Source organism: Papilio polytes, unplaced genomic scaffold, assembly GCF_000836215.1.
Source record: "Papilio polytes unplaced genomic scaffold, Ppol_1.0 DF824191.1, whole genome shotgun sequence".
Classification (NCBI taxonomy): Eukaryota; Metazoa; Arthropoda; class Insecta; order Lepidoptera; family Papilionidae; genus Papilio; species Papilio polytes.
Genome location: NW_013525013.1, coordinates 269,501 through 283,402, shown reverse-complemented (window position 1 = coordinate 283,402; position 13,902 = coordinate 269,501). Strand labels below are relative to the sequence as shown.

Below are 13,902 nucleotides of genomic sequence, written 5' to 3'. Positions count from 1 at the left end.
ACTTTAAATATTTTTCACATAATTTCACTAGTATTAGTGTGTATCTGTTTTATTATATGTCAATACCCTTGTATTATACGAGGAGGCACTAAACTTAACAACCGATATAGTACCTCTCAGAGAAAATACCAGTAAAATTTTTTGTTAACTGCCTCGTTTATATCTTTTATTCTTTGGATAGATACATCTTTCAAACCCAGATTATAATTATCAGTAACTGCTCAAGTTGTATTGTACCTTGAATTCGATACGAAGCTTGTTCTAGCAGCCAGAGTCGGCAGAGATGTCGGCCTGGCACGCCGGCACGCGCCGGTGGGGACACATTATTGACCATAGGCGACACGTAGAGGTACTTAGGGCCGCGCTCAAGGAAATGCCACTCTTGTTGCTCATTTAGTAACATTTACACCGCTCATCGAAATTGAAACATCCAGCTCGAAGGACCAGTTGGCTATTTACACGGAGATCTTTATTTACGATTGCATGCTTATGGTATATTACATTTTGTATATTGTAAAACCATACAGTTCATTGTGCCCTTTATTTATCGCTACATTTTCAGTATTACGATAGGAAAATAATTTCTGTTCGTAAAATATCGGAGTATTATTTTCATTAACAGAGCGTAGTTAAAACGATTTCCTTGAGTGTAAGGCAGCATGATTTGTTGAGAATTGACGTATTTTTGAGAGAGTTGACGCATGATTTGTCCCTTTCGCCCCCTCCCTGTCACACAAACATACCTGTCAGTGACGTCATAGGACACGTTTCCCTTTTGATTGGTATTTCTGACGTTGATACTAATTTAGTGTTGATTTTTTAGTTAGGTATTTATCGATTACTAAACACTCCTCATACAGTTTTCGTGCGCACGGTAATTAACTACAATTACTAGATGATATTGAACCTTATAAGTGTACAATAGAGTTTCATTTTTACGTATGTTTGTAGCCAAAGCAAGAGGTGGCGGCGCAGGCGCCTATCACGCACCCGCTGTTCGGCGCGGAGCCCCCGCAGCACGTGCCGCTGCACCCGCAGGCCTTCGCCCCCACGCCCGCCGCCGCCGCCGCCCCCGCCCCCGCGCCCGGCTACTACCCCGACCAGCACTATCAGCAGCAGTACGCGCCGCCTGTCTACAATCAGCAGGTAATGTTTTAGAAATAGTTATAAACTACTATCACTCGCAACTATGTCTGCGCAATATTATTCCATAAAAAACAAAAAACCTGATATTTTTCGAGTATGAACTGTATCCTAAGTGTCACTTCAGACTTTCTTATATCTGTACCAAATTTTTATTGGCGTTAGCTAAGGCGTTTTAGAATTATGTGTAAACATGAAAAAACATAACGAACTATATATTTCCGGGATTCAAAGTACCGTATGTATGCTTTCAGACTATTCTTCACATCTATGCCACATTCCAACGAGATCCTTTCTTCAGTTTAGAGCATGAAGTGTAACATGCATTAATTGAACACAGGAGGCGGCGCCCCCGCCCGCCGCGCCGCTGCAGAAGGCGCCGCTGCCGGAGCAGTACGCGGAGCTGCAGGCGGTGTTCGACTCGCTGCGGGCCGACTGCGCGCAGCGAGCACCCAGCACGGTCTCTTTGCTGCCACTACCGCTCCTTCGCTGACCTCTGGACCGCTTGCTCATTCTCCTCTCGTTTCAGCAAATGAAGAGGAAGCTGGACGACGTGCAGCGGAGGCTGGAGACGCTGTACGACCTGCTGCGGGAGTACAGAGTGAGTATACATGAAATTTAGCCCGTTTTAACAGTGTCGTATGAGTGTGCGGATCTTGCTGAGCAATACCACGACCACACAGAAGACAAATGTGAAGTGGCAGCACTTCCACGTATACTCTGACGAGTTTGTGAGTCAGGGATTTTTTTAGTTCTTTTTTCTTTGTTATCCCTAAGCGAGAGGATACAAAGGAATGGGGAAAATAAATTAACGGGGAACGCGTAGATAGGGAAAATTATCACCTTTTATGCGTCCCTTCTGCGGCTAGACTAAAGGTAGACTTCACATCTACAAATCTGCAACATGCCATGTCGAGGCTACTTGCTCGATTGTCAACTTACACTAGAAAGTGGTAGTGTTGCGCAAGATAGGTGAGAGGTAGGGGGGAGGTGGGAGAGAGGTACATTAATGTCCCGTGCGGCAGCTGTCGGAGGGCGCGGTGGGCATGCTGCGGCAGTGCGCGCAGCACGCGCGCGGCGGCGAGTTCCCGCAGGCGCTGCAGTGCGCCACCGCGCTGGCGTCGGGCGCGGACTTCGCCGCCGCCGCCGCCTTCCTGCCCGGCCTCAAGCTGCTGCTGCAGCTCGCGCCGCAGCTGCTGCCCCACCAGCACCAGCAGCTTCAGCAGCGGTAGACTGACAGCGACACCGATATCATTCAGATATGATTCAATCCAATGGGAGTTTCCCGTTGGACCATTGGACTATTGGACCATTTACGAATTGTTCTGATTAATTGTATGAATTCGATCGACTACTTGAGGAAAAACCCATCGCGTCGATCGATCGGTATGTCGAACGGCCCAACGGGAAACATCCAATCTAATCGTTTCATTTCCTAGATAGCATAAATGTATAATAGTTAATGTCTCCTCTATAATTATGTATTAGTTTTAATTTCCTTTTTAACAAATGTTATAATCGTTTTAAAATTTATTTAATGTTACTTATTTTGTGCCAATCTGTATCTGTCTTTGTCTATCTCAAATGATTTATTATTTGCATTCCTTTGACGTAACAAAATTGTAAAACCTCTTCTCACAATAATTTTAATATTTACTTTAAATTATGTTTATACATCAAACGTAACTTTAATTATTGTAAGGCTGTGGAATAATTTTGGATTACAATTGGCAGTTTTTAATTAATTTTGAAACATGATTGATTACTATAAATTAAAAGTGCTCGTAATTTTTTTTTAAAATATACGTTTTGATGATTTTATTAAAATGACTTGTAATGAGATTTATTTGAATTTAAACTCTAGTTCATTATTATGAACTATCAGTTTAAAGTTAACAGAACGACTTGAGATCGCTTAAATATTATTCTGCGTGTAACTGATAAATGTAATTAATATATTAAATGAATATTGTAATTATGTTATTGAAGATATTACTAAATATAGATATATTTTAATGTAATTGTAGTTTCATTTCCTTTACACAATTCTTGACAGAAACTGTCGTTTCGCATAAACATTTAGTATTTCCGAATTGCGCTGAAACTTCGAGTGGAATTATATATAATGCACCTCCATTAAGATAGATAAATTCGTAAAGTGCAAGCTTTCACCTTAAATGCATTTTTGTTTTCTACATTCCATGCAATTTGAAAATATAGCATATAATTGTGATAGCATTTTAACAAAAAGCAACGCTGTTATCTTGCTTTAAATAAAGAATGAAATACTCGAACAAACGAGTTGTTTGACTAATGGCGGAGAGTGGTTTCCACTCTTCATTGTTTTGACTGCGACATAAAATGTTCCATTTATGCAACGTATATGTACAAAAATGCATTAAAACATAAAAATAGTTTTATAGCTTAAATTTTTTAATTTTTTAAAGCATTTATGTGTAATACAAACCCATACCAAAAAGGCGCCCTTTTATGCATCTGTGACGCCCCTTTATATCCGGCGCCCTTGGCGGTCGCCTCACCTCAACCTACTCTTATACCAGCCGTATTTGTCTAAATAATCTATATCTATCTATACTATTATAATAAAGCGTAAACACACACTTCTTGTTGTTACCTAAGTTGTTAGCAATTACAGAATGTTTTTGAATATTTCTTTTTAATAAAACGTCCTACACTTGCGTCACGCTTTAGGCTATATTTTCACGCCATTAAACTTAAACATTTTGAATAAAAACCCTAATGTGGGAAAGAGACCATAAGTTGTTGCCAACATCAAGGAAGCAAGACTGTCAAGGTTTGTCATGTCATGTCATTTTGACATTTGCTATTGATAATTTGACACATGTAAATTATGTAAATTTTCATAATTTTATGCGGATTAAGTGTCGCTGGAACAGCTAGTCTTATACATTTATACTAAGTAGAGTTAGAAATAAAATATTGCTCGGTTTAGTTGCAGTCACTTAATATAGCGGGAGGCTATTATTATTAACATACAAAACTGCGGGTTCTTTTATAACGCTTATATGATTAAAAGCCAACGCATCTCATGTTGATAAGCATAAAAATGTAAATGCTAATAAGCGGAGCCCTCGCGCCGCGTCGGGTGCCGGCAGGAGTGCAGCGAGCGGAGTGTGTAGAGTAACGTCGACCCGTGTCCATTGCGATTTGTCTCACGTCATTGGTCCGAGATTTACAACTAAAAATTATAGACAATAACTAGCTTTCGCCCGCGACTCCGTCCGCGTGGATTAAAAAAAACAAAAGTAAGTAGTCTATGTGTTCTTCCAAACTATCCTCTACATCCATACCAAGTTTCATCGAAATCCATTCATCCGTTTAGGCTACAAACTGTAAAAAACATCCATCCATCCATCCACCTAAACTTTCGCATTTATAATATTAGTATATAATTATTCAGTCCATTGTAGTATTGTATAGCAGAGTCAGAGGCTTTATTTTATTTTATTTTATAGCAGAGGCAGAGGCAGGTTATAGTGTACTAGCTTCAAGATGCATAATAAGGGAGGGATTGCTTAATGTTAAGTGACCAGGGTTTATACAATCAGAAACGTACTTTATCGAAGTAGTCATTGTATAGATTCTAGGGACTACCTTCCCTAGATTGGCGACATTCATGTATAGGTTACATAACTTAATCGTGTGTGTTCTGTGGGAACGCGTCCTGCGTAGGCACTCCAGCCTGCAGATTAGCGGCGTGCAATGAGGTCACGCGGTACAGTGGCCGCCATTAAAAATAATAAACAACCTTGCGACTATTACTACACTATGTGAGTAAGTGTTGCGTAGTTTGATTATCCTACTAGAGTCTAGCTAGTTCTCTTCTCTAGATTTGAGAAGTATTCCCGTATGACGTTTCTGTTTAGGGTTAACTAAAACATCTATGTCTAGGATAGTATGAAAGTTTTCTTGTGTTTTAAAAGTTATAAGCAAAGTCATACGTTCGGCTACCAGTACTTATTCAATGTAGACACCAACAATGACTATCAAATACGATATTGTCAAGCTTGTAATAGTTACCTGTGCTAATTTGATTGGGCGACGTTCCTCGGACCACGAGATAAGATAAAACGTTGTCTGTTACATTATGTTTGTGATACTACAATATACAGGAACTAAAATTTAAAACCCGACCTGACTTTGGTCAGTTATACAATTGGAAAAATAACCTCTGTAATTTCCTTATAGAATTTTATTTGTACGTTAATTTTAAAAAGTGCTGCCTCTATGTTATCACTAGCTCTTGTCCGCGGTTTTAGCGCGTGCAATTAAAGTAAAATTATTCTGTCTCAATTTTGCTGGTCTTCTAATATATCGTAAACAGCCGCAGCAGATGATTTTGTTGGCATAACATTATTCCCTGCCGTTTCATCGGTTTACGAGGCTGTTAAATTCTCCGGTCGCTTTACGACTCGAAATGTTTTTATCTGTATTTAAATAACAGCACAAGCATAATATTCATGGACGGGATGAAAATTTTATATTTCGTTTTTAAAATATTACTTGACTTTTTATGGCTTTAATTAATAAAAAAACGAATAATAGTTCCTAATATTATTTAAAACATTTTAGTTTTAGGTAAATAAATAGTTTTCTGTAGGTAAATATTCGTACAAGTGACGCATGTGCAAAAAATTCACAACATTTTGGCGTAGTGATGATTCAAAATTCAAATGTATTTTAGGGTGAATAATTAGCTGAAACCCTTCACGAAATATAGGATTAAAATGATATCACTCTTTAGAGTGACAAATTATTGATAAATTGCAATGTTTTTGAAGTAGACAATTTTTAAATGTGTAGTTTATGCTTCGCTGCTGCTGTCGCAGAGAATCGCACAGAGTGCAGAAACACCCTTCTAGAGAGTAGTCGCGACCCTCAGGAATGAAACGATCCGGGGAGAGAGAGAGTTTATGCTTCAAGTCAGATTCGCCTCAAGCAAGATGCCGTTTACCAACAAAAAGGTAAACAAAAACAAAATGTTCCGCAATGAATCAGTCGCGTATCTGTGACGCGGAACAAAAAACCATTAAGCGACGCGAATATATTGCAGTTCGCAAATTGCCCGATGTTTAATTGATATTAATGGACTCACGAGCGCTCATCGCTCACACCCGCAGCTCCGACACAATATCTTTATCAAATAAACTGAAACAATCAATTAATTACAATCTACTTATTATCGAGTTAATTACTGTGTAAACAGGAATTATTTCAGCGCTACTAGCGCCCTGGCCGCCCTTTAGAAATGGTGTTTACAAGGCTATGTTAGACGGTGTAATTCGCAGACCTATGGCGTCCTTTTCGGTCCATCGCCCAGTGATCGGTCTAGTCTAGCTTTGTCTTGTTACAGTTTTAATCAGCCTAAGTAGGCAGTAATCAGCAAATAATTAAAAAAATGTTATAAAACTGTAGAGTCAGTTATACCTGCCATAAAATTTCTTCATTTCTATTAAATTTTTCTTTATTCATTTTAAACGTTTTACGAGGCTGTAACATCGCAACAGTTAACTTTACCCTGAATTAGGTCTGTCGCCACTTTATGACGATCTTTCGACGCATTTTTGATACTTACTTTAATGTCGATTTTTTTTTGTTTATGGTTTGCGACTAATGAGTCAGTTACCTTAAGAACCATAAATTAACCGACGTAATACATTATTAGTGTTTTTCGTAGATACATATGTAGGTTGAGATAGAATTTTATTCGTATTCTATCAGCAAATAATTAAAATTAACAACATTGCCCACGGTATCAATGCATAGAATAAAAATATTTTCTGAAACAAAACTAATATTTTATCGCTAGCTTAGTTACAGTTAATTACTACTTTGTTCCTGTGACAATCTTATCTAGATAACATCTTCGTTTACATTTTGATTGTACTTATGTTTTGTGTGTTTGATGTAGACTTTTTGCAATTATTATGACAGTGTTAACCAACTTGCAGCTTGTACATTCACACTTTTACTGTCGCTGGCCGAGTGTATGACTTCACACATATCGTTAAATTTCTTCTTACATTGCAGGTTGCTAAATCCGGTGCGCGCCACCCTACGGGAGTAGGATAAGGCAGGGGAAATGATGATTGTAGGTTAACGACAAACAAAAGTACATATTATGAAATTCGACAATCGAAAAAACTTTTACAGATGTCAGACCATCAACTTCATATTTTACGTCTTTGAAATGAAAAATAATCGCATTAGTAGATTCTGTTCAATGTTCTGTTGTCTTGATTTTAATTCTAAAAAAATCGTAACTTGCCAATCACTTTATCCTATCTTTAGTTAATTAAATTATCAAATATGGCTACACATAAATGCCAAGACTTTTATGGAGATGGACTTGAATCCGTTTTCTCATTAATTTTTTTTTATATTTTCAACATCATCTAACATTCGGTTGCATTCTCAAACAGAACAAAGGCCGCGGAATTAAACCGCGACAAAACACAACGAGTGTGGCAAAGAATATTTTTTCTAGCCCTAGGGAATCTAAACCCGAACACGAGGGTTTTTATAATGCCTTTGTTCTTTGGTTTGTTTGTCCGTTGATGTATTGCTGCGGCGTTGTGCGGGACACCCAGAGCCCTCTTGTGTGTGTGATTTAACCAAAACTACACATATTATGCTGTTAAATATAGCGGATTTGAAGAACTCTCTCTGTCACTTAGAAATTCATAAACTTATAGAAGTCTACCTAATAAGGGCAAATATTGATATTGTTGATGCAATCCTAATTATTATGCAAACAATCCTTTAACTCATTCACTTCCGTATGACGTAAGCCGATTGCAGTTTTTTACAATTGTATTATCACACCCTTGTCGAATGTTCCAGAGAACCAATTGCGTAAAACGATAAAGTTATTAAGTCCGGTATCACAAAACAAACAGCGGGCGGACGGGTAGATAGCTGGCTATCGGCGCGTCGCAAGCCGCAAGTCACAAGCAACGCCGCAAGCCATCTCGCAAGTAATACTGTAAGCCTGGACAATCTCCGGCCAAGTCATAAACACGCATTAGAGCGGTGCATGACTCTGATAGAAAAAAAAATTCTATAATCCCGGACAATTTGGCAAATGAGTACTTAGCTATCCCGACCCCTTCCCCCTCCCCGCGCCGCACCCCTCCAGCATCCCTCTATCGCCATTAGAACTCTCTTTTATCGCATTAGTCTCTTATACAAGAAGTGCGTTTACAAACCAATGGATGCGGCATTAATTTTAGTACAAGACATTGTTTGTCCTGATTTATATGCTCGTCTAATGGGAAATATTGAGATGGCCATAACAGTGGGAAAAAATATAGTTGAATAATTTTGCATTTGCACAACAATTAAGTAAACGTTATCGATTGTAATAAACATAATTGATTAAGGTGATATGATAGTCCGCGGCGCTGGCTGCCTCGTGCGTCATTAACTATCTTTGGGATTTTATCTCTGAACGTGTTTGCGTTAAGTTTACGATTAAAGTTTCATATCTGATATAGTGATTAAAGATGGGTTGTTTTAATATTTGAGTACATTTAATTTCGAATTTGTGAAGTTATTGAGAATCAAATTATTCTATTTATATCCTTGGAAAACATGCGTAGATATGTTTCCCGGTAGCCAATGTTCCCGGTAACATCTTAAATACAGATATTACAAGTTTTGGTTCCTGTTTTATAGTTTTCCAATAACCGTTTGTCCTAAAATATACTAACCGTACTGTGTACTCGTATTTAGCATTGGTTTAGTTTTTAGAATTAGTTATTACAGTGTACATTAACTATCAAACTAAATGTTTACTAAATGAAGTTATAGTTTCTTCTCTTTAAGATCACCCTGACATTTTTGTATTTTATTTCGATATTAAAATTAATTGGATACCGCATCTATGTAATTTAGTGCGTGCGTGTATCTGTGGGCGTGCTGGCGACCGTGACAGATGCGGCGTATCTGTCACGGCGGGCCGAAGACGCTCGCTTACGTATTCTATTATACGGTGGAGTTTTACCGCTCGCACGGTTTACGATAATACACAACATACGACGGGAAACGATGCTGCGTTAATCATACAGATAGTTACCGAGACTGGGGGAGTAAGAGGTGGGGGATGTATTCTTGGATATTTTTACATCACACATTACTTGACCACTATATGTTAGTATCGGATACGTCAATGTAAAATGATAAAGTATGTACCCACCCTAAAATAGGCTCAACCCTAATTTGCAGAATAGAAGTAGGTAATGAAAAATAAGCGCTTCACCTACATAAGATATATACTTACAGATAATTACTCAAAGACGATTATAGAATGATATGAGAATTTTGGCATTAAATTGCAAATTTCTAACAATATTTATTATACGATAGCAATGTAGAAGTAACAGTAACTAATTGAATTTATTGAAAAGTTCTGTTACTAATTGTATTAACGTCAGAGAATTGAGTTAAGTATTTTATTGCTCTTCTTAGCGACCGATGTAAAAGTTGGGACTAATTTGTTCTCGTTAACGATGAGATACTAATTTAGATCAGTTTTTGTTAGGTTAGAGTAATTATAAATGGTAGACAGGGCCGTGAGAGACGTGATCTGTTCTTACTGAAGAATAGCCAAGATCTGATTTTTTGTTTCTTATCTGTTGATACGATATATTATTTTAAACTCGTATTAGAATTAGAAACATTTACTTCAATTTAAATTGTTGCATGTTTATTGAATAGTATGACTGCATTTTATAATGCCATAACACATCTTAATCTCAACGTCTCTCAAACAACGAACTTCCCAGTATGACATAATTCAGAAAACCCACAAAATTAATCCTGACATGTCATCATCGCATCATTACCTAGGTTTAAAAGTTAAAGATAAGAATTTATCTCAACAACTAGACTTAAAATTTGCTATAAAAGATTCCAGCATTGCAAGGAGCACATAGTTAACAAGTGTTCAGTGTAAAGGAACAATGGTTTCAGAATACAGAAAGAAGAAGTATTTAGATATTTTCGGATATTATGATACTGATAACAATGGAAAGATCGAGAAGAAAGATTTTGAGACAACAGCGGCGATGTTAGCTAAGTCGCCGGACGGTAAGATCGATGAAGCGAAGCACAAGGAGTATCTCAACACGCTCCTAGCCATCTGGAGCGGCTTGCAGCAGGCTGACACCAACAAGGATGGACATGTGTCTGCCGAAGAATGGGTAGCTCAATGGGACGCTTACGCCAAAAATCCTGCTTCCCCGTACGAGTGGCAGAAAATCTACTGCAAGTTTTCCTTCGACATCCTCGACGCCGGAAACGATGGTAGCATCGACAGTGATGAGTTCGTAAAGGCGTATGAAGCTTGGGGATTCAAGAAAGAGGACGCTGCCAAGACTTTTGGTAAATTGTCTCAAGGCAAATCATCATTGTCATGGACAGAGTACCAGAAGCTGTGGCAAGAGTACTTCACCACTGAGGATACCAACGCAGTCGGAAACCTGCTGTTTTCATCTCCCTCGCCTTGAATAATCTCAGTTATTTTATGATCTAGACATTGCATTTTTTGCTTGCTTATTACGTGTATTTTTGCGTTGTATTAACTATTTATGTTTATTAAAGAGATATATAAAAATGAGTTTTATCATTTTAATCTGAGCTTCAATCAAAACTATAATTTGATTTGTGATAAGAGTCGACAAGTCATGATTCAGCAATCATGTCAAGTCAGGAGATTTAACAATTATGTAATAAACTTGGAGTCATCGATGTCAGTGAGCAGGAGAATGCTGGATTACTGAATGCAGATCAACTTCTGAAACCGCTGGATTATTTTATATCGATGTCTACTCTTATTACCTTTTAGTGCTATTAGGTTTAAACATTAAAATAGTTATGTGTTTTTCAATCGTTTATCGTAGATTCTTCATTCAATTTATTTTAAAAGACCTGTCTTGCGACGAACTCAGTCCTCCATAGTTCCGGTGGCTCGACGGAAGTGCCGTCTAGCGGCTAATCCTTGCACTAACACGTAGGATCAAGGGTCTATTGATTTTTATTAAAAATACACATCAAAGTTATTATTTTTTATTCTAGCGTATCATGTAACTATTACAAAAAAAACAAATGTTGCATTACGTCTTGTATCCACTTAGGGTCCTGGGTTCTGGAGACCATTGACCATATCCATATTAAAAACACAATAGAAAATTATTAATGAATTGTTACAGATTTTATTGTAGTCATATATCACCTTAGTACGTTAAAACTTATTGATTAACGGCAAGTTTTAACGAAAACTCAACACAAACAAAACAAACAAATGACGCTTTGGGGGATTTGAGCGTCATGTGTTTTAATTCTAATATTTTGCATACATTTATAAAAAGTTAGGTTAGTTTAAAAATAGAAATGCAACGAAGAAATGTTTTCATTGATATTTTTGTATTTTATATTGAGTTTGCAATGTTTGCTTACCTTCGTATTAAATGTTTGTGTTTATTTATTTCTTAATATGTAGTTGTCACTAATTGAAGTGGCAACTCCCAGCAACAAGCATTGTAACTGTAACAAGTGGATGTAAATAACAGATATAATGTAAACTGTGCTTGGACATTTATTTGCGCTTCACGATTTCATAGATTAACAATGCAACAGAGGGAACATATTAAAAAAAACCTTAACTACTAACGCCCTTCTTAAAATATTATATTTAAGGCCTGTCCCACCACTGGCTTATAGAGCCTAAGATAGCTCAAATTGACGTCACTGTCAGATAAGGAAACAAAATCCGATATTTGAATCATATATATTACACGTTCGATTGTTATCAGACAATTTATAATTTGATGGGATAAGCCCTTAAAGTTGTAGTAGAGGACAATTTTAAGAGGTGCTTGGTATGCAAAAGTATTTGAGCTGGGTTCAAGAAATAAAAAGAAACAGAAGAAAGAGAAAAGGAATAATAGAAGTCCTTGCTTTATTAATAAAGAAGGCCCATTTATAATAAAACGTTTTTTGTTTCAATCCAAGTTGTCATCAATGGCTCTTGGCGGTAATTTGTAAGGAGTCAGTTAAAATAAATATTGTAAATGAATAATTAAGTCTGCTGGTTAACTACTCTATACCAACATAAGTTTCGCTGCAATGCAGATGGATAGCGAAACGATAACCAACAGACGTCATCTCTGTCTGTCGGCACAGATTTACAAAAGATAAATTGATCGTTATCTACATGAGAAACTAATGAACTCTCTATATAAGCGCCGGCGTCTGCGCACGGCAACAAGTAGACAACAGCCAGCAGTTACAATGGTCTCCGACTTCAGAAAGAAGAAGCTGTTGCATTTGTTCAACAAGTTCTTCGACAGAGATGGCAGCGGCTCTGTAGATAAGAAGGACTTCGAGCAGGCGGCGGAGAACATCTCCAAGCTTAGAGGATGGAAACAAGGTGATGCCAAATACAAGGAGACCCTAGACGCCTTGCTGAAGGTGTGGGATGGATTACAAAATGTAGCGGATGCTAACAAGGACGGCGAGGTGACTGCAGACGAGTGGGTCACAATGTGGGAAGCGTACGCCAAGAATCCATCATCAGCGTACGACTGGCAGAACCAGTACTGCAAGTTCATATTCCAATTGGAGGACGCCAGTAACGATGGGGCCATCGACAGCGAGGAGTTCTCTACAGTCTACGCTTCCTTTGGCTTGAACAAGGAGGAAGCGGTGACAGCTTTCCAAAAGATGGCCAAAGGCAAAGCCAACGTCTCCTGGCCCGAGTTCCAGGAGTTATGGAAAGAGTATTTCGTCACCGAAGATCCGAATGCTCCGGGAAATTTCATCTTCGGAAGGTCTAGTTTCTAATTTTTCAGTTTAAACCTAAAGACGTTTAGTTAGATAATTTTTTTATTTAAATTTTAATTGTAGTGAAATTTAAGAATCTTAACTGTTCTCATTATTTTTTTATTGTAAACGGAGTTTCAATTTTTATTGATTTGTTAAATAAATGTGTGCTTTTAAATAATATTGGTTATTTTTTATTTAACTACTTGATGGATTTTATTGAGTGAGGTGATATCTGAATCGATGTTTACTTGAGGGCTGTTAGATTTAAATAGTTCAGATTAATTTCTTACAATATCAAATGATACTTCGAACGACGTACTCGGATAACGATGATGTAAAAAGGACAAAGTGTGTATAAGTAAAATTTGATCATCATTATTTATAAAACATTCTTATCGACACAGATTAGTTACAGACTAGTTACCCAACAGAGCAGATAGTCATATATGTGGTATTACTATTAAGTAATAAAAGAGGTTTTAGCTTACATATAAGGTTGTTTGCATTGATTGTAGAAACATGAATTTTAAAGTTGGTAATATCACCTTGTTAACTAATAATCAGTTTTATTTATATCAAGACAAAAACATCATTTAAAATTACTAAAACGATTGATCTGTTTGTACGTTATTCTATGTTAATAAAATTTTTTTCGCAGTGCAGATAGATTGCAGATTTCTTTAAAAAGATAAATTGATAAAGTTTATCAATAATAGCGTTTTTAATTATGAGAGCAGTATATAAGAAGAGCAATGTCTAAAGTGAACGTAAAAAAGATCGCCAACGAACACAATCAAAATGTTGTCCGACTTTAGGAAAAAGAAGCTGTCGTTTCTGTATAGATTCTTTGACAAGGATTCCAGCGGGACTGTGGAAAAGAAGGACTTTGAG

General features: G+C 37.3%; 3 protein-coding genes across 3 annotated transcripts in view; all 3 read left to right on the top strand.

Moving 5' to 3' along the window:
- Positions 1–3,108, top strand: part of LOC106110686 (protein transport protein Sec31A) — a 9,346-nt gene extending 6,238 nt beyond the window's left edge. The window contains exons 7-10 of the mRNA XM_013292584.1: positions 952–1,146; positions 1,484–1,603; positions 1,673–1,744; positions 2,169–3,108. Of these exons, the coding sequence (XP_013148038.1) occupies positions 952–1,146; positions 1,484–1,603; positions 1,673–1,744; positions 2,169–2,375 (594 nt within the window). The 3' untranslated portion in view covers positions 2,376–3,108. The remainder of the gene's footprint in view (positions 1–951; positions 1,147–1,483; positions 1,604–1,672; positions 1,745–2,168) is intronic.
- A 7,040-nt stretch (positions 3,109–10,148) lies between these two features.
- Positions 10,149–10,694, top strand: LOC106110685 (calexcitin-2-like). The gene has a single exon (XM_013292583.1). The coding sequence runs from the start codon at positions 10,149–10,151 to the stop codon at positions 10,692–10,694; it is 546 nt and encodes a 181-aa protein (XP_013148037.1).
- A 1,730-nt stretch (positions 10,695–12,424) lies between these two features.
- On the top strand, positions 12,425–13,137 carry LOC106110802 (calexcitin-2-like). Its single transcript, XM_013292708.1, has one exon. It carries the CDS (start codon positions 12,478–12,480, stop codon positions 13,027–13,029), a length of 552 nt encoding a protein of 183 aa, XP_013148162.1. The 5' UTR covers positions 12,425–12,477; the 3' UTR covers positions 13,030–13,137.
- The last annotated feature ends 765 nt before the right edge of the window (positions 13,138–13,902 follow it).

Excerpts from the sequence above, each read along its gene's own strand:
- LOC106110685 (XM_013292583.1), top strand. The coding sequence starts at position 10,149 with ATGGTTTCAGAATACAGAAAGAAGAAGTATTTAGATATTTTCGGATAT.
- LOC106110802 (XM_013292708.1), top strand. The coding sequence starts at position 12,478 with ATGGTCTCCGACTTCAGAAAGAAGAAGCTGTTGCATTTGTTCAACAAG.